The sequence below is a fragment of the Pseudochaenichthys georgianus genome, chromosome 3 (genome assembly GCF_902827115.2).
Source record: "Pseudochaenichthys georgianus chromosome 3, fPseGeo1.2, whole genome shotgun sequence".
NCBI lineage: Eukaryota > Metazoa > Chordata > Actinopteri > Perciformes > Channichthyidae > Pseudochaenichthys > Pseudochaenichthys georgianus.
The window spans coordinates 9,543,374-9,565,401 of record NC_047505.1 but is presented as its reverse complement, the minus strand read 5'-3'; the positions used below and the strand labels follow the sequence as shown (position 1 = coordinate 9,565,401).

At 41.2% G+C, this 22,028-nt stretch overlaps 1 protein-coding gene across 1 annotated transcript in view; it reads left to right on the top strand.

Annotated features, from left to right (window-relative positions):
- LOC117462450 (neural-cadherin-like) overlaps positions 1-22,028 on the top strand; it is a 575,403-nt gene that overhangs the window by 430,756 nt on the left and 122,619 nt on the right. The window contains 1 exon segment of the mRNA XM_034104697.2: positions 20,586-20,800. Coding sequence (XP_033960588.1) covers positions 20,586-20,800 — 215 coding nt within the window.

Genomic DNA, 22,028 nt, shown 5'->3' with positions numbered 1-22,028 from the left:
TCAATCAAAACGTTACTAAAGCAAATAAAGAATTGGCATTGAAATATACTTAAAGTATCAAAAGTAAAAGTCATTCTGCAGTAGTGATCCGAGCCGGCTCGCGCCCGTGAACGAGTCGTTTTAAAAATTAATAATAAAGTAATACAAGACAGAATGATATGATGATCTCCGCGCTGCTCCGTGCGTGCATGCAGTGACATGTACTATTCAAGGATTAGAGACGGTTGGATGCTGCTGTTTTGAGCATTGCAATATATTTATTTTCACTATGTTATTTATTTATGATTATCTTTAGGCTCAGCAAAGATTTGATGTCAGCTGTAGCTGTCTTTTTTTCTATAGTTAATACTGAAATAGAGCCCTGCTGTTTTTGTCAGGGCCTTTTCTTTAAGTATAATTTTAAAATGTCGACACAGTAGCCCCTTTTTTGAAATGTCTATGCTTAAGTTTTTATAGGTGTTGCTATCTGCTTTGTGTAGCGTGGTTCTACAAGCAAGCCAGTGCGTTCGCTGGGTGGTATCAGAGAGTTACACGGGTCTGTAAATGCAATGAAAACATTTGGCCACAGCAAATCATTTAAATTAAACATGTCATTTTTACTTTTGAATACTTCAAAGTATCTATTGAATAATTTAAGTGATATATGCGTACACATATAAATCATTAGTCAAAACAGGGCTACATTTGATTTAATTATAAAAAGGTATAATATGTGGTAAACTGAAGAGCCGCTTGGGAGCCGAGCCTTGGCTCACCAAGAAGAGCCGGAATTCCCACCACTATTGTGCAGATTGGTCCATTTCAGAATAATATATATGATGTGTTTTATAATGATTGATCATGAAAGTGTTCTCAAAGCTGGTAAAGGTGCAGCTCGTTTGAATAACTTTGTAGACTGCAGGGTAGCTGGTGGATTTACTCCAGGTGGAACTAAAGTCTGATTCAACACTTGATTATATTTCACATCATTCATCCTAATCTGTGAAGTAACTACAGTAAAGGTAATAAAACCATGTAGTGGAGTAAAAGTACAAAATGTGCCTCTGAATTACAGTGTGGTAGAAGTACAAAGTAATTAAAAAAATTCCCTACATAATTGTACTTAAGTACAGTACTTGAGTAAATCTACTTAGTTACTGAGTAAAGGTCAGCTTAATGGAAATATAATTGTCATGGCTTAAAGGCAGGGGTCGTCACATAATACACTGGCCTTTCCACTGTTTCGTATTCATATCTTCTACATCCAACTGTTCCTGTGGTATATGTCCCCCACTGTTAGTGTATAAAATCCCATGGTTGAATGTCCCATTACCTGCAGGGTTCTCAGATTGTGTACCATTGTGTTTCATAGCATTCAGTTTACAAGGCCTCTGTATATGCAGACATCACCACTGCAGTTCCTGACAGGGTTTGACTGCCTGGCTTTTTCAGAATATTCTTGGCGCACTCTAACTCAAAACACAGCTCTTGTTTGCTTCTGTTTCGTAGCATTATAAATAGAACAATCCTTTCACAACCTCGTACAGGATGGATATTCGAGCATGTTAGCTGTCACATCCTGTCACTTCTTGTTTCGGATTCCCGGCAAACATGTGAACTGAAGTCTTCATGTGAACTGAAGTCTTCATTAGCATGAAAACCATTTTATTTACCATTCAAACTTGGTTATAAGAAGCAGTACTGGACAAAGTCTAATTGACCTGAAAGGTTAGGGTTAGGTAGGGTGTGTGTGTGTGTGTGTGTGTGTGTGTGTGTGTGTGTGTGTGTGTGTGTGTGTGTGTGTGTGTGTGTGTGTGTGTGTGTGTGTGTGTGTGTGTGTGTGTGTGTGTGTGTGTGTGTGTGTGTGTGTGTGTGTGGTGTGTGTGTGTGTGTGTGGTGTGTGTATTGTGTTTGCTTCCCGGGGAAAACACTCACGAGAAACACCGGCTGTTGTTATGCCTGCTGTGACGTTAAGTTACTCCGTTCTCTGCTTGTAATTATGCCGTTACAAGCTTCAAAGTTGTATTTATCATCTGAATTTGCCGAACAAGTTTAATATTCTGAAAGCCAAGACTTTGTTTATTTGAAAATCAGATGAAAACAAACTGTAACGGACCCTGCCGTGTTATCTATGATTACTATACGCTTACATTCATAATTTCAGCCGGAGGGAGGGGGGCGGCGCTGCGGAACAGCAGGGTGTGAGTGAGAGCTGCCATCTTCCCTTCACAAGCTTCAAAAATGTATTTATCGTGTGATTTTGGAAATAAAAGTTTCATATTCTGAAAGCCAAGACTTTGTTTGTATAAAATCAAACAAAACACTCGAACCCCGAAAAACAATTTTTTTACGCAAATCCACGTTTATTTTGAAATGAGCCGTTGCGACTTCCGACTGATTTCGATATAGCGGGTCACAAATATCAACTGATTAACCTTCTTTACAAAAAAGTGGGGTACAACTTCACTGAAAAAAAATTAAATGACCCATTAGCCTCCAAGTTTGAATGGGTTTGTGTTGGATTGAGTTGACAGGTGAGCAAACACTGGCAAGTTGACACAATTTGAACAAACTTGCTGTAGTAACTTCTAGGCAAACTACAGACTGAATTTGCTGGTGTGTTTTTAAACATGAAATGTGCTACAGCTGGGTGTTAATTAGCCATCTAGCTGCACAAATGATCTTGGCACCTCTCCCAGTTAGTTTGGTAGCTCAATTAGTAAGCCAAGGGGCAACACAAGACAAGACTGCGCTTGTAGATAGTAAAGGAAATGTTAACACTGATGTTGGATTGCTGCTCAAATTGTGTTTTTGTGTTTTGCGGATGTTATCTGGTTGTGAGTAAGTGTCACTGTCATCCAATGATAGATAGGTGACAGCTACGGCTTTGCACAAGTTAGCGTGAGAGATGAACTGATTTTTTTTTTGTCTTTATCTGGAGACAAGGTCATTCCCACTGGTATGTTGGGACATAGGGTGCTGAAACCAAATCAATCAACCCAATGTTATTTATATAGTTTAATATCACAAATGTCAGAATTGTTTCTCCCATAGAAACCAAACACTTATTGGGGGACATTTTAGAAACCCTGGGGTGAACCTTTACAACAGATAGGTGAAAGTCCCCCAACAGTCTAAACCAGGGGTGCCCACACTTTTTCAGCTTGGGAGCTACTTTTAAAATGACCACGCCCAAATGATCTACCTACAGGGCCACCCCTGCCCAATCTGTGTCGCAAGCGCGCGGGGGGGGTGCTAGTGGACTAAACTGCGCTTACACTAATTGCGCCGCATAAGCGCATAATAGTGCGCTTCAATTGAGGAGGTGAGGCCCCCTCATAACTGCATGAACCCGTATGGCACAATACAACTCAGACTGGCTTACCTGTATGTCAATCAAGTGGCAAATGCCATAGTATGGATGGGTGATAGGCTAACTTTAAAACATTTAAATTAAACAAATATTTTTCTTTTTTCAATGCCATGCGATCTACACACACTACCTTTGCGATTGAGGTATTGGGCACCCCTGGTCTAAGCCTTTAGCAGCATACAGGGGCTGGTTCTAGGGAAGCTTAAACCAGCCCTAACATTACGCTTGATCAACAAGGAAAGTCTTAGGCCTCAATTCAATTCCTTTATTTATCCAGGTGAAATCCCATTGAGATCAATGATCTCTTTTTCAAGGGAGACCTGCAGCAGTAGGTTCCACATGAAGACATAAAAACATAAACAACAGAACAACAAAAGGACATCATACAGCAACATTTACAGGGATTACAATTTACATATCTATCCACATGTACAGGTACCAACAGCATCTGATTGTGTAGCATCGAACCAAGCTCTTAAGCCCCACGGACCCTGTTCCGGGGCCGAAATTGCGTCATTTGCAGAAAACAACGTCTAAGGAACCTTAATATTTAATAAACTTTGAATATTTTATATCGATATAACGGGAAAAAACTCATTTAACTGATCTTTTTCATTTTCTTTTAAAAAAAAACACAATGCTAATAGTGAGCCTCTGAATTCCCCCTGAGCTAAAAATGCTAACCTATTACTGCACCGAAAATCACTCCTAGCTCCCTTATTACTTATCCTAGCTGCACATCCAACACATCGTTTATGATCGTAAAGACACAGAATCTAACGGTGCCCACCTCAACACTGAAAGATACAAACTCGCGGCGTTATCAACAAAAACGTACATCAAAACAAGTGGCGCTTGGTAGCCCACAATGCTAACATGGCTTACCTTGGTTTTGTCTGGTCTAAACTGGTCTTCAATGGCATTAAAACGATAACAACGATGATGTAGTTAATCCATAGGTTAATATTCAATGTGACTGCGTCCCCTTTGAAATGTTCTGATAATCCATAAGCAATAAAACTGCAATTCCATTTTAAGATAGTAGAGAAGGCCATTCCTACGCTCTGTAGCAAGATTGAATGCGCAAAGACGAAACCATTTTTTTAACATGAGTGTGTGCGGGAGGATTTCCCTTTGATTCTATTGGCTCTAACGGTCAGAAAGAGATGTCACATGTCAACATCGAACAAGGGGGGCCAGAGATAAGGAACATCCACCCAAATGGCCCCAGAAGAGGGTTTTTTTGCTAAATCTGTCTAAAAAGGTCAAATATCAGTTTTTTTACCATGTTCAATCTGAATTTTCTTTAAAATAAAAAATATCTATATTGATTCTGACTTTTCTACATCCAACTCACAGGTTTATCATTACTTTGAGAAAAAAGATTATTAATTTAACCCTTTTAGAAGGGAAGATATGGTCATTTGTTCTGGGAATGTCATCTTCGAGCCTGAAGAAACATGTAGTGGTACTAGCTTGGTAATTTTCCATTATTTTTGCAGACTGTTCCAAGTTAGTGGAGCTGCACATCTAACAGCTTTCTTCCCTAAGACAGTCCTAGCACTTGGCACATTTAATAAAACCACAGCATGCGATCTCAGGCAATACGTACTTTCAATTCTGCGAGAGATCAGGGAGCAGATATAAGATGGTAGTTTATCCAACATGGCTTTGTAAATGAACATGTACCAGTGACTGAGCCTCCGTATAGTAAGTGATGGCAAAACCGCCTTGGCATACAGGGTACAGTGATGCGTAAGTGCTTTACAATTGGTCAAAAATCTCTGTGCACTGTGATACGCAGCATCTAACTTGCTCAGGTAATTGGCAGGTGCATTCATATATAACAAATCACCATAGTCCAGCCACAGGTAAAAAGGTCACAGTGACCTTTTCCTGGCCTCAAGCGGAAACAGGACTTATTTCTGTAAAAGAAACGCAGGCTGAAGTCGAATAGGTCCATTTAGCTTAGGAACCCTTCCTAAAGGAGTGAAATGACCCGGAAGTCCCTCAGTTGGCAGCCATGGTAAGTGCTGTTTGAATTCTCTAGAATGATGAGAATGATAGGAAAGGAGGTTTCAAACTTCCTTATAACCTCCTTTAGCTTAGGAACCACTGGACCTCCCCTAACCGACAGGAGAAGCGAAAATGCTGCCCCACAATGCATTGCAGCCGCAGCATTTGCCGTCACTCAACAGTCGGCCGTTCACGGGAAAACAACCGATTATGACCGAGAAAATGATATCATGAAAGTACGGTGCTTATTAAGCATTTAAAAACGTAGGTGGTAAGTTGCCAAAGTGCTTTGTTTCGAACGTTCATCAGTATTATAATCAAAAAGAGAAATATGAAACCTTAGTTTTCACTGAAATTATCAAATAAAGTCAACATTTCAGTCTTTACTGAGCTGTGTGGGGTTTGTTCAACTTTTAAAAGATGTTTGAATGGTGATATATACAGTGATAGATGTTAAGGACTAACGTTTATAATAAATACATCTGTATTGATTTTAAGACCTTTAGTTCATACAATCATACGTATTGGGATCATTGGTATTAATGTGGACCGGAGGGAGAGGGGGACGAGCAGAAGTTTCACTTTCCTTTTTTATTTCAATTCCAACTTTGGTCATGAAGAATATGTTTCTCTGTTGTCCTCGTTCATAAAGCAAAGCAGCAGCATCAGAGCACGGTGCAGAGTCTCTAGATGAGTTCACAGTAGTCCGTCCTTCTAATTAAACATCCATGTTGTAGTCCGCTGTATAGAAAACTGTAGTTTCCATGGTTTCCCCACAGCAGCAGACGCACACAATGACGTCCACTGGCGCATCATAAACACGTGGGATAGTGAAAGTGCAGTCGGATTCTCTAAAGTACCGCAGTCTCTTCTCCTAAGTCCTTTTGAATTCTCCTATCCACTATCCCTTAACCCCGTGACATTTCACTCAGAGGTCAAGGAATAGACGATAGGGTTAGAACTTTTTAAACTATCCGACTGCAGCCCTAGCCTAACCCTCAGCTTTTTAAGCACTCTTAAACTCTGGGAATAGTTCTACAGAAGACAGAAAAAGCATCACTTCGCTTTGTGTGCTGTAGAAGAAATAAAAACCAATCTGTCCTGATCAAACAGTTTGCATTGTCCCCTCTGAAAAGCTTTATCCATTGTTTACTCCAGTAACATAATGACATCATAACACTCCTGTTTCTATTGGCTAGCACTCCAACACATTGGCTAAGGGGCGGGACATCTCTTAGCGGTTGACCACTTACAACAGAGCTGGCCAGCTAACCAATCAGAGCAGGCTGGGCTCTGGTTTCAGGTGCTGCAGCACAGGCAGTATGAGAAACATAAAGAGCTTTTTGAACATTAAAGCATGGAGACATGTCCCAGTAGAGACACTAAATACTGATATACACCTGAACATCAGGAGGAGAGGACTCTTTAAAGTAGAGACACTACATACTGATATGCACCTGAACATCAGCAGGAGAGGACTCTTTAAAGTAGAGACACTACAAACTGATATACACCTGAACATCAGCAGGACAGGACTCTTTAAAGTAGAGACACTACATACTGATATACACCTGAACATCAGCAGGAGAGGACCCTTTAAAGTAGAGACACTACATACTGATATACACCTGAACATCAGCAGGAGAGGACTCTTTAAAGTAGAGACACTACATACTGATATACACCTGAACATCAGCAGGGAGGACTCTTTAAAGTAGAGACACTACATACTGATATACACCTGAACATCAGCAGGAGAGGACTCTTTAAAGTAGAGACACTACATACTGATATACACCTGAACATCAGCAGGAGAGGACTCTTTAAAGTAGAGACTCTACATACTGATATACACCTGAACATCAGCAGGAGAGGACTCTTTAAAGTAGAGACACTACATACTGATATACACCTGAACATCAGCATAATGTCCTTTTTGAGAAGGAGAGAATGCATTTAACTTCAACATCTAACAACTCCTGGCTATGCAAATTATATCAAATTATGAGTATGGAAAACATGTGTCGTGCCGGCAGGGAAGCAATGTAGCACATACATCAGAGCTTGGCAGAATGAAGACATCACAGGATAGAAACCTGGGAGCAGTGTCTGTTACTACAGGTGTTCGGAGCTTTAAAATACGTGTTAATCCCGAAGCACCAGGCATGTGTGTTCAGCCCCCCAACACACACACATTACATTCTTTCTATGAAAATATGTGAGAGCAGATGCACATGAAGTCTCATCGCACACAAAGCTTTCTTGCTGTGTCTTGAAGACCTTCATTTTACCCTTCAGCTTCATTAGAAGCAGCGAGAAAGAAGTGCAGGACTGTGGTGTGGCTGGCTGGCCGTGTAATGGCGCTCACCACTGACTGGACCCCAGCAGGATGACTGGGTAATCCCTGGATTACACACACGCACGCAGAGACACACAAATACACAGTTATTAGATACGTGGACTCTGTTTCCCTCTCAATCTCTCTCTGATAATCTAATCAGCAAACGGTGTTGCATTGCTTTGCATATCAAGACACCTTTATTACCTTATGATCATTCTGATGGAGCAGATATCTTCACATGTACCTTTAAAATGTTCCTCTGGCTCAGACACTCATCACACAATATTGGTTTCTAGGTATGTTAGCAGAATCTTTTCAATTATGCTATAACATGTATTTGAGTCCTTTCCTGTAGTGTGGTCTGCAAAGGCTACAATCTCAAAGTTCCCTTGAAGTTGGTTTGGTGTGTGTGGGCCTTAAACCCGAATTATAGAATCATTCTAACAGTTTTCAGAACTTTTTCTCATAATGAATTTGTGATGGTGTATCCCTGCGTGTAGGTTTGTGAACTATTCTGTAACATGACTTTTTTGAACAGCTTCCCCTATTGGTCAGAATGTTCTCAATACTTACCCTAGAATAGAGAGATAAAAATGCCTCTAAAGAAAATGTAAAAAAGACTGTTCTTAAAATCAGGTGCTGCATGTCTTTTTTGAAAAAGAACGTGGGCCTGAAAAAAAAGTCAGCAAAATGTTTCTTTGTAAAGTATCAGTCAAAGAGATGACAGGAGAGAACAAAGTTGTCAACCACGAGGCACAGATGCCGTGTGATCGTCACATTTTCAATCACACTAAAGCACCTCAGTTCTGAAACATCTGCCGTGAGATTCTGCAAGTTCAGAGAAGGAGAGGAAGCGTGACAGGGGATGGAGGGGATGATGATGGAAAGGAGAAGGGAAAAGGGAATAGTAATGGAAAAGACGAAATAGTGAGAGAATGTTATATCGGAGAGAAGAGTGGAAAAGAAGAAAGTGAAATAGAAGATGGGGAAGAAAAGATAATACATAGGAGTAAATAAAAGAGGCTGTTTTCCATTCCAGAGGCTTTCAGAGATGACCCCATCTAAACACATACATACACACACAAACAGATTATGGCTGAAGATTGATGGAAGAACATGCAGATAATCGAAGCGCTGGGATTAATAATGAGATTACAGGATTGTGGGTTGGGATTACAGCTCCCGGCCCGTCGTTAACAATCACAATTCCCAGCAGACAGGGAATGAGCAAAAGAAAGCTGCCTAAGAGGATTGGAGGGCTTGGCCATTGTTACTGAAATGATGTCTCGGCTTGTCTCTCATTCAGAGAATTAGAATGACATTGCCAAAATGCAAATGAGCAAAATTATGTTTCCTCAGGCCTCTAACTGTACACACTCGGGGTGTTTCTCAATGTCGAGGAAGGCTGCTCCAGAGCCACTATTTCAAGCATACTACGTCATCGAGTGCCGCCGAAGGACTGTTCCAATGTCCAGCATACTTGGAATTCTACCGAGGCCGGCGTACTTTGTAGCGAGACATTTCGAGGCTCCACATGTGTAGACTCCACTGTCTTAAAATCCCCACAATGCTTTGCGCACGGACCAATTTCCCCAAATCTGTGGTGGCAAATGTAAGGCGGGGCCTCTCGTATGACGCACACCTGCACACTTGCTCGCCTGTTCCACTCTTCGTTTTCTTGCCTCACTTCTGAAGCGAGTGACTCGGAAGACATGTGCTACCAAGCAAGCGTACTCGACATTGAGAAACACCCTCATACACACCGACACACATGATGGGTCTAAATGGTTTGTGTACTGTATCGCCCCAAAACGCTTTTCTGCCGTTTTCAGTCATGTTGTCACTCAGGTCATTTGATTGGTTCAATATGATGTCAGCCATGTCATTTGTGTAATATAATAAGTGGATTTCTAAAATGAATCTCTTACACTGCTGTTTACTGAAAATGTATACTTGTCACATTACCAGTACACTTTACTAATTAAACCGTTCAGTGCAAAGGTGACCACTTGTTGCTGTAAGTGTTGACAGTTGAATAGGGTTAACATAATAGGATCAGAAGATGTTTGTACAAATAAATAATTTTGTGTAATGTGTAATAAGGATTTACAATCTGGACTGAAACATTTTGCAAACTTGAAGTTAAGAACTGAGATAGAACACATGCTGGAAGATCTGTTCTCAGGTCAGTTACCAGCTGCCAAGGGAAATGCACATCCATAGATTTAAGTCTGAGATGCTTTCACCACACATGTCCGAGAGCAGATTTGTTCTCTTTTGAAAAATGTAAATATATGCACAAAAGCATCAGGATCATTATAGTCCTACTTTCCAAGACTCCCTAGCAGCTATAAATGACTGGATGTCAGATAACTTCCTTAAACTATACTCTGATCAAATGAAAGTCCTCATCATATGCCCGGAGAGCTCTTCTGATAAGATACAGTGGTGTAATGGTGCCTCTAATTTAAAGTGACATTGAACACACTTGGAAGTGTATTTGACCAAAGTATGGAGTTTGAGTGGTACATTAAGAAAGTGGACTGATCATTTTTCTTCCAACTGAGCAATATTGCTCAAATCAAAGTTGTATTATCATCTCAGTCATAGGCGGCGCGTGAGGCTCAGGTTTGGGAAGGCTAAATAACTTGTTTTTCATCTTACGCTGCCCGCCTCCGGTGTCTATAGAGAAGAGATCAACTCAGTGAAAGCACCGCCTGCTGACCGATCAGAGCTCAGTGTGCGGAGTTTAAATCTAGTCATATTACAGGAAAAAGGAAATGCAGTTTGAACTGCCGTATGCAGAGAAGACGCCGACGTGTCGCACTTATCATTCATATCACACTGACATCACATCATCAATCAGATCATCGATATCACATCGATATCACAATATTTCCTTATCTGAGTCAGCTTCTCGAGCCGTATCTGGCCGTGCAACACTTAGTTACATTGTCATATACTGTATGCAGACGTATTATTTTTAAGCAACACATTAAGTTGACGAAACACTCAACTCAAATGTAATAAAGTCAGATCCCCTCGTGTCTTAGATGGGGCAGTATCATAAAACTGTTGTACGCTTTCACTCGGTAGTTTATTTTTTAACGAGTTGTTCTGTATTCTCCTTGCAGGTGCAACTATGTGGCTTGTATCCTGGATTATATGTTTAAGTCATCATGGATGTTTAAAGTTCATTTGTCTAATATTAGTTTACTTTTCATTAATGAAGTATGACGCTGCGCTGTCAGTACACTTGTCCCTGTTTGTGATTGGTCAAATCTAGCTAACCCCGCCCCTTTCACGTGAACGCGTTCTCAGCTGGAGAGAGAAACCCTGGCTTGATTTACCGAGTTGATAACCAGCGTCGTAGGACCGCTTAGCGAGATCTCGTTTGTTAGGGTTAGTTAAGATAACTCAAACGTATCCAGGGTCTGTTGAACTGGCTTCGTAGTGCACAGGGCACAGGTGGCTGCATAGCAGCGCTAATGTCAAAGACACACACATTAGACATTATATTTTTATTTTACCAGGATGCAGTTACACACATATTTGGGAAGGCTTAGCCTTCCCTAGACTACAGCACCCGCCGCCCCTGATCTCAGTTTCTCTAAAAAGAATCCTCCTTGCCGTCCCAAAATGATAACTGAAATACGAATGATTCTGATCCACTCTCCAGGAGTAGTTTGTTGAAGTGCAGTTAGAATACACATTTGAAATACAGTATGTTCACAGTGATAAGAGAAATCTTTGTAACACATTTTGTGAAATTCGAAGAAACTATGTTCTGGCTGTTTGTATTTGTTGTACACATAGTAAATCATTCCAAATACAAATTCTTCTGATCAATTATCTACAGTAGGAAGAGTTTGTAAATGTTCTCTTGATATGCAGTAAAAATGCACTTTATTCAAAATGTCCGACTTCCAGATGGGCGGGGCTAATAATAATAATAATAGATTTAATTTGTTAGCGCTTTTACAGGTGCTCAAAGACGCTTTACAGATATAGTGAAGGGAAAAGAAAAGGAAGGAACAACAAATAAATATATAGTTAAAGTTAAAGTCAAATAATACAAAAACAATCACACATTAAAAGCCAGATTGAAGAGGTGAGTTTTTGTGAGTGTTTTGAAGGTGGTGAGGTCGGTGCAGTCTCTGATGGGTTCTGGGAGTGAGTTCCAGAGGGAGGGGGCAGCGACGGAGAAGGCTCTGTCCCCCCAGGTCTGGTGATTGGTGCGGGTGGGGATGGATAGGAGGTTGGCTTCTGATGAGCGGAGGCAGCGGGAAGGGGTGTGGTGGTGCAGCAGGTCTGTGAGGTAGGGGGGGGTGTGGTGGTGCAGCAGGTCTGTGAGGTAGGGGGGGGGGGTGGTGGTGCAGCAGGTCTGTGAGGTAGGGGGGGGTGTGGTGGGTGCAGCAGGTCTGTGAGGTAGGGGGGGGTGTGGTGGTGCAGCAGGTCTGTGAGGCAGCGGGAAGGGGGGTGGTGGTGCAGCAGGTCTGTGAGGTAGGGGGGGGGCCTGGTTGTTGAGGGCTTTGTGAGTAATGAGGAGGACTTTGAAGTCGATTCTTTGACGGACGGGGAGCCAGTGGAGGTTCTGGAGGACGGGAGTGATGTGGTCTCGGGAGCGGGTGTGGGTGAGGAGGCGGGCAGCAGAGGATATTCTGGATATGTTGGAGTTTATTGAGGAGGTTGGATGGTATGCCGGAGAGGATGCTATTGCAGTAGTGGAGTCGTGAAGTGATGAATGCATGAATCAGGGTTTCAGCAGCAGAGGAGGAGAGTGATGGGCGGAGACGGGCAATGCTTCTGAGGTGGATAAAGGCGGTCCTGGTTATGTGATTTATGTGGTAGTTGAATTTGAGCTGACTGGCGAAGATGACTCCGAGGTTGCGGATGTGAAGGGGGGAGATAGAGTGTGGCTGACAATGGTGAAGTTGAAATTCTGGATGTCTTTGGTATGGGATGGGGGGCCGATGATGATGATGTCTGATTTGGTACTGTTCAGTTGGAGATAGTTTGTTTGCATCCATGCTTTTATTTCTGAGAGACAGTTGGTGAGAGTGGGGTGTGTTGTGGGGGTGATGGTTTTTGTTGAGATATAAAGTTGGATGTCATCGGCGTAGCAGTGAAATTGAAGGTTGTGGCGACGAATTATTTTGCCAAGGGGGAGCATGTAGAGGATGAAGAGGAGGGAATGAATGAAATGAAAGCCCAATTGAAATATGTTCGCAATGATAAATGCAATGTGTGAACCATATGTTGTGAATATCAGAGTTTCTATATGCGGGGAGTTTGGAATAGTTTGATACATGGAAAAGTAAATAATTGGTTATGTCCTTCGAACTACGATATCATTGTTTGAGCTATCGACTATTCATCGCAAATACACATTTAAGATGGGTGAGGGCATTGTATGTACTACATTTCGTAACATTTGGAGGAACTATTTGCAAGTCATTTGGATTCGTTTGACACATAAATTGTCGAAATAGGTCTTTGTCCTTTGATCTACGACCTCATCATTTGAGCTATCAATTGTTCCCGAGGCGTTTTATAAATAATGTTAACTTGGACAAATAGCTGAGGGACACATGGAGGCATATTTCCAAAGACTTCCAATACTGTGCTTTACAACACACACACACACACACACACACACACACACACACACACACACACACACACACACACACACACACACACACACACACACACACACACACACACACACACCGTAATTATTTGTGTCCGGCGTGATCGACAATAAATGACAAGCATGGCTGGAGGCGTTGCTTGTAGGTGCTCGATCAAACACAAGGGACTATCTCCTTCTCACACACACACACACACACACACACACACACACACACACACACACACACACACACACACACACACACACACACACACACACCACACACACACACACACACACAGTCATTTCATTTCTACCACCTCTATTCTTGTGTTGACATGTCCCATTAGCATTCTCCTAACATGTGTGTTCGTCTGCTCGTGTTTCTGTGTATCCAGGCAGTACAGAGACATGTCCCATGTTTCATGTGCATACTCTATTGCACCTGGGTAATGTCATGTATAACCGTGTGTGTGTTCATGTGTCCTCTTTCAATCCTGGACGACAGATACAGAGACATGAGCAAGACAGAGAATTAAGATTCAACAGAACACCAATGAGATGTGTGTTGTGTGTGTTTGTGCATGCATATGATTGTGTGTGGGTTTTCAGCAAACATGGGGCTACAACTCATAATATCGTGGGAAGCAAGTGTGAATAATATTAACCAATGAGAAAGTCACATTTTCGGAGCAGAGGAATTACCCTGGAGAAATAACATGTTTCTATGAGCTGTACGTAGAGTCGGGGTGGAGGCAGTGTGTGCGATATGCATATGTTGTAAGTGCAGACGGGTGTATTGAGTGTTTTTTTCGTTAGATTTATACACAGCTATTAAAGGGAAGAGAATGGAAGCTGAGAATCAGGTCAATAAAAGAAAATGATTTACAGTAGATCCTAGAAGATGAAATCCAACACTTCGCCAAAAAACAGCTGGTGCTCATTATTTTCTGGCTTAATTCTGCATCTCTGTTTTTCTTCTCCACCTGGAGGACTGCTCATTGCATGCTTCGATATCTCATCTTTCATTCAGCCGTCTAAAACACAATTGATTTTTTTGTATAAAGAAGCAATCATGGATGCCTCCTATTGTGTTTCAATCAGTCTTTTTCAATACTGTTAAATGTATTGTTACTGCCTTCACAAAAGAGGCAGTTTTGTAATATACATCAACATACAATGTTACCATATCCTGGAAAGATATTTATTAAATAAAACTGATGTAGTGTTGTGTGTCCCCTTAAGTTAATACTTGTATAATTTCTGTATAATAGTTTTTATTTTGGAGAAATACTAATAATATTCAACATTTCTCTTAACATGTTTTCCCAGAAGCCAATTGAAGCTTTACTTGACCAAAGTATGAGGCAATGGCTCCTTATTAGGAAGGTTATATTCAGACACGTTTAGCATCAAGATAAACAATGTATTGTCAATGTCAAAAAATACATTGAAACATCAACTTTCCTGTAATGTTATTAACCGATTGACAAACGATGCTAAACTATTACACAAACTGTGCAAACAAATCCCTAATACAACTAACTCAAACTTCTGGCAGGAATATGTGGAAGATTATAATTCAGTATTGTATGACACCCCAAATGTTAGTTCAATACAAAGGAAACTTTTTAACGCTAAGCAGAAAAATACCTGAGAAAGCTTAGTGCATGTATTTGTAATGGTTAGAAGGGTAATACGTTATTACCTGTTTGTCATGTATTTAAATGCATTGAAGCTAACTTCACTAAAATAGCTTTATTCTGCAAAGCCTGGGAGGTGGGTACAATTGAATAATTAGTGTTCCATATTAATAAACTGTCCGCACACATTACTAATCCAATGCCCTCGGTCATATAATTATGTTGGCCTGAGACACCTGCTTTTAGATTCTGTTTCTCGCGCAGCTCAAACTAACTTCACGTTTAAAAACGAGGAAGCCACAAGGCCACAGCGTAATGGAAACACACAGCTGGGTTAACAAGACTTTCAATATCCGTCTTTTATTCCACATTCCAGCACTGAGATTGGTCCATAAAACATCATAGAGAGCATAAAAGCCCCACTTTGTGGTCTGTCAGAGGTATGCGCTCAGAGAAACACACACAGTACTCAACAACATCACAAAGACTTTCAAGTGAGCTGAGCCCTCCAGTACTGATGTTCTGAACTGTTCACACATAGGGTTATTATGTCCTTGAGTTGATTACCTGTTGCCGTCATACAGCAGAATTTTTTCCAAATGTATACTATAAGATATAAGTGATCAATGTCTTGATGGGTGCTACAACCAAGCTCCTTCACAGCATACACATCTATCCTGGAAGATTCACCCAATGTTACCCAGTGGCTCAGTAAAAGACTAATCCAATGGCAGTCTACATTTTCAGGCCATTAGGCGCGTTCACACCGCAGTACTCTTCCCACTTTAGTTCCGATATAGTTCCGAAATGTTGCGTTCACACCAAAAAGAGCCGGAACTAAAATGAGTTCATGAGAACCTTTTCACCCCCTTTTCCGTCCCTGCTAGAGAGCAGGGACTTTCGTGGGAGGAAAAGGTTCCTATTTCTGAGTTTTGTGAAGCCGCCATTTTATTATCCTCGCATTAGCATTATTAGCATTAGCTAATGCTAATGCTAATAATGCTAATGCGAGGATAATACCCAGGCTAATGCCCAGCGCAGAAACGCAGAGAGACTAACTTATGGCAACACAAAATAAAACATGGGAGCGGTGGAGATGAGGAGGTGTCGGCGTTCTGGCGATTTACTCGGAAGGCTTCAGTAGAAGCTGCTGAAGAAGAAGAAGTGACGTCAGCGGCTTCATTTGCCTAATCCTCCCCCAGGGACTTATTCCGGTGTGAACGCGATCTGTACTTAGTTCATGAGAACTAAAGAGTTCTCATGAACTAAGTTCTCATGAACCTTTGTGGGAAAAGTACTGCGGTGTGAATGCGCCTATTGAGTCTGCACCCAATGCAAACTCATTTCAGATCAAAGTCAACATTATTGTCAATTCCACAGACAGGATTTCAGTTTACCACCATCCCAGAGAATACAAAAATAAAAATCCTCTCCAAGGATGGACAGCCGTTCAATAGATGTCGTCTGTAAATTAAAAAGATAGAACATTGACAACATAGGTAGTCCGAATGCTGAAAAATGCATGTTTCTATAAATAAGAAGAATATGAACCCAGGTGGATGTCAATAATCCTGCCATCACATCAATATTACGGTGAGAATCAGGCAGGACCACAGGGACTGTAGCTTCTTTGCAGCAACATCCATAATGACATTCATTTTCTAGCAGTATTAACTTTAGCACGTGAACACATACAAGGAATTCTACAATGGCTGCACGATTTGTGAAATGATATCGTGGACTGGATAGCGAATTGCGATTGCAATAAAAAATGGTATTGTTTGCTTGCTTAGTTAGGCAAAGGAAAATACACAGTTTGAAAGTGTATCAATTTAAAACGTCTACTTGCTAATTAGGATCTATTTCCACTGGTCTCTGGCTCTGCTCTGCACAGTGGATAGTCATCTGACCAAACACGGTAGTCTTTACTGCCTAATCAGAGACTGATTGGTTGGCTAATGGCTCTGCATCAGACTGCACACAAAATGACTACGAAGTCACAGAATCACTGCATTCTGAGTGTCATATTGTGATTGCAATAAGATACATTGTGCAACCCTTAATCTGATTTAAGTCCACTTCTATCACTTCACGTGTTCCTCTGGTAGTCCATCACCACCTCAAGTGATTGTTTGTTGTACCATGTGACAAAACTATATCTGTATTCCTCTTCCCCAAAGAGCATGTTTCTCACAGGATATTGTTCCCATAAATCAGATTTCAATATAATCATAGCTTCCATTTACACCAGAAAAAAAAGCATTTCATACCATTTTATTAAATACATGAAAGTGTCTTCTACATATGTGGAGTCTGGGCAGGCTTTGATGTACAGTAAACCGATGTCAGGCAGAGCCATACAACTGTGAGTGAGTCATTCTAGTTATTTCATAAAAGTCCAAACTCTCTGGGGTTCTCTTCTGGCTGCTTGAATTGAGTGTTTTTCCATATTCTGAATGCAACCTGTCCATTCATATGCGTATAAGTACATGACAATATATGGCGGCAGATGGTAAGCATGAATTCATTTATCAAAGTATCACATGTACCTGAAAGCCTCCCAGACTTTAAATCAATACAAAACTAAATGTCCCATCAGATGTAATGTGTAGTGCAGTTACCACATGTTAGACTAAGTATTTGTAGACCCGTACTGGATACTGTGTGCGCCTATAACAAAGGCATCTTAATGGGAACATGTTACGCTCATTTCAGGCAGTTATTAGTATTGTGCAGTGGCGAGCCGTGACTTTTCTACCTAGGCCCTCTGACCCCACCCCCCTCTTCCCTTGAAAAAAAAAAATGTTATTACGTCACAGCCTATAGTATACTTCTTCAGCGGAATATCAAAACAGCGGCCCAGGGTGCAATACGCAAATTAACGCGTGTGCACCCACACACACACACACACACACACACACACACACACACACACACACACACACACACACACACACACACACACACACACACACACACACACACACACACACACACACACACACACACACACACACACACACACACACACACACACACACACACACACACACACACACACACACACAGCCTTCTACTTGCTACAAACTTAAAAAAAAAGACGACGCACACACACATCATCTCGGCTCGCGCAGCACACACACAGACAGACATAGATTGCGCAATAATGTATTGCGCACCTTGGAGGTGCAGCGCAGGCATATTGTCACTCAAGAGATGCGTAGTTCATTTGGAAAACATGTTTTTCTTTTAGCCTATTTACCTCGTTAACGTAAATAATACTCTTTCATGCTATCCGTCATTACACTTGCGACAGCGCTGATCAGGTCATTCTGAATCCTTGAAGATGTGCCGGTAAAGACTGTTGATGTGGCGAGGTGTGTGTGCAGGTCGCTGTCATATTCTGCCACTAAATCCAGCAACTCTATGTAATTCCCCTTGTTTGATGAAGTTACACTCTCATCGTGACCTCGGAACGGCAACTCCTGCTTGCCCAAGTACACCACACAATTTATGAGGCGTTTCAAAATTCCTCGGTTCCTCTTCACCTTTTCATTATGAATGATGACACCCCGGCGTTGTTGCTCATCCAGCTGGAGCTCTATCCTGGTGTCCCCAAATGTTTTAAGCCGAATATTAGCTCTGAGGTGACCTGAAGCATTCTGATGGCGATGTGCTGATTTGGATAAACTTCCTAAATCAGAATATAAATCTTTGGCCCATGACCCACTGTCCGCTCCAAAAAGCAAGCAATCCCAGCAGTACAGCTTTTGTTCCCTGGTTGATCCGGTCATCCAGTTGTATCTGGCGTAATTGCCGATATTAAAATGCCTCTCGAACCGTTTGGTTTTTTGAACCAAAATAAGCTGTGGTGTTGGTCGCCCTTTGGTAATTAACTCCAATTTATCCGTGTAACTCATTCTTGAAAAAGACTCAGTTAGTAGTTTCGCAACGATGTCATCACTATCACTAACGTGAGCCATCGTGAATGAACGTATGCTAATTATCTAATTCCTAGCTTGACCCGTTGATATATCACATGCATAAACTTGGCAGCGCAGCGGGCGGAACCTGTCATAAAGTCCGCGATAATAAAGCCCTCCCATTTAGAGGGGAGATATGATTGGTCAATTGGACTGTCACTTGACATTACTCTCTCGTTGAGTTTACTATAGCGGGCCCTCTGTGAATCGCAGAGAGGGCCAGACGAGCTTTTTTCATGTAACGGTTAAGCTAACCCTTCACATTCAAACAGAAACTGAACAGGCAGATTCGAAGGATTTATTTCTTTGGAAATGTTATTTTAAATACAATTAAATCAAGTTTTTTCGGTAAAACTAATGAAAAATATAACAAAAATAATATTTAAAAAATATATATTTAAAAAAAAGATATATTTTTTAAATGTTTTTAAATATTATTTTTTAGAATATCTTAGGCCCTCACAGAGGGCCTAGAGGGCCCTGACCGCTCGCCACTGGTATTGTGTCTCTACTGTGACATGTTAACTTGCCCAATGGTTCGAACAGCTCTTTATTGTTCTCATACTGCCTGTGCTGCAGCACCTCTTTTCACCCTCTGTCTGAAACCAGAGCCCAGTCTGCTCTGATTGGTTAGCTGGCCAGATCTGTTGTGATTGGTCAACCGCTTACAAATGTGTCGGTTAGTCCCGCCCCTTACCATATCATGTCAAATGTGTTGGAGCGCTAGCCAATGGAAGGGCAAGTATTACATAGTGATGTCACTATAGTACGGTAAACCCCTCTTGAGGGAACAGAGGGATTTTAGCCTTTGTAGACCATTTACATGCACAAAAACCTATATAACACACGGGGAAAACTTTAAAAAACTAAAAGGCCTCAGCAAATGCAGTTCTGCTTTTCCTGGCATTACAACACATGCGGGCAGAGATAACAATGTGTCAGTTCTTCACAATCATAGTTACTATCACTATACGATTGCTGTATCTTACACTTACAATTCAAACCGAGTTGGATGCAACTACAGTGTTGCCACAGTTTGACATTTCAAAAGGTTTGTGAGCTTTGTTTATGGAAATATCCCTTTTGCTTATTCAAAATGTGGCATGGGATATGAAGCAATAGTCTTCGTATGTATTTGAATGGGTGAGCTGAATGGAGTAAAGATCACAATGCATGGAGACCCCTAGAAACAAGAGATGGATTGGAAAAAAAGAAGAATGTTTCAAAGCATGTGATGAGACAAATGAGTACTTGGATGTGTGGAAATGCATCGAGAAGAGTTTCCAAGTGATTTACAGATTCTCCCTTTGGTTTTTCCACTAATGAGAACATCTGCATGAGTGGAGCAGATGGAGTGAGAGCGAGATAGCCGTAGGGGAAGGCTGTCTTTGAGGAGAAAACAACTAGACTTAGAGAGACTGAGTGCAGAAAACAAATAGTTGAAAGAATTCAGTAAGTGATTCAAAAAGGGGGAGGGCGATTGGAATCAGAATAGAGCAAGTAATTGTCGAGAAGAACAATTGTCAAGGCACTGCACAAAGAAGCTCCAAGACGTCTTTTTCTTGCACTCACTAATTCATGTAATCTTGGCTTTTGATTTCCTCCTTTCCCCTAGGTGCCAATGCCCGGCTCAGTTCGAAGGGCCTGAGTGCCAGCAGAACAAACACAGTTTCCATGGCAACGGCTATGCTTGGTTTCCTCCCATGATGCCTTGTTTCGAGAGCCACGTGTCGCTGGAGTTCATCACGGACGTGGCAGATGGACTGCTGCTGTACAGCGGCCCCCTCGCCCAGCTGCAGGCCTGGGACCCGGAGGACTTCATGGCCCTAGGTAGGAGACGTCTCTAGCTTCATAACATACAAATATACAAAACCTGACCTTTCTTATCAGCTATGTGTCAGTGGTGGAGACATGTGTGGTCAACATGTACATACACTTGTAAAGAATATGTATGCCATGGCAGTCTTGAGTTTCCAATCATTTCTACAACTATCTGTGATTGGATTGCATGTGGACAGTGCTGAAGAAAAGGATTGATCAAAGTTTCAACCAGAGTCTTGCCAGAAGCGCCTCATTGAGGTGAAAATGGCCGAGGGACATGTAAACCGATAGTAGCATTACTGTATGTATATTTTTGACCCTGCAGATTTGATCACATTTTCAGAAGACCCATAATAAATCCATAACACATGTTTTGTGACAAAGAATGATGTGCTCCAATCACTCTATCACAGAAAAACAATAGTTGTAAAAATAATTGGAAACATAAAACTGCCATGGCATACATATTCTTTACAAGTGTACATTTTTTACCACAACTGTATTAGCATTCCAGTATTCTGGGAAAAAGGCTTTTTTTTATGTATGTATAATTTTGTATTTTAAATTACATATTATTTATATTACAGTTTTCACAATTGACCATTCTATACTGTGATCCATCTTTTAAGGTTCTTTCCAGTCCAATGACTGGACACCAGAGCACAAACAATCAGAAACATTTCAAATAAAATCTACAATCAAATGTGTTTTAACAGAAAGAAAATAAAGTAGGGAGCCATTGAGGAAAGGATGATCTGTATTACAAAGATTTCATATTTCATATTATACCAGTGACTTATTTGATGTCCAGTGCAAGTCATTTTCCTGTAATTGCTTTTCTAGCGCCTACACACAATTTTCCAATAGGTGTATTTTTCGGGTATTTCTGGATATTGAATCTAGAACCCTGAAAAGAAAAAAATATATATTATTAACCTGTTAAATGTGTACTTTTCTGTATTTCATTAAACCAACCAGAATCGCCTTAGGTTGCGCTAAGCACGAGCACAGGCGATGGTGCCAAATAAATAAAGTGTAGGGATCCAATGTGAGGTATGCTGCTTATGGTAGGCTTGTAGCCATAGTTGTATTCTACATTCAGACTACTTTTACTAAGATGAGAATACAAAGTCTGATTATTGACCTTTCGTTATCAGCAGGTATTGGTCCTGATTGTAAGGACACATGAGTTAGAGTTCTGTAGACCTGAATCTTCCCAGTCTTGAGAAACCGCATC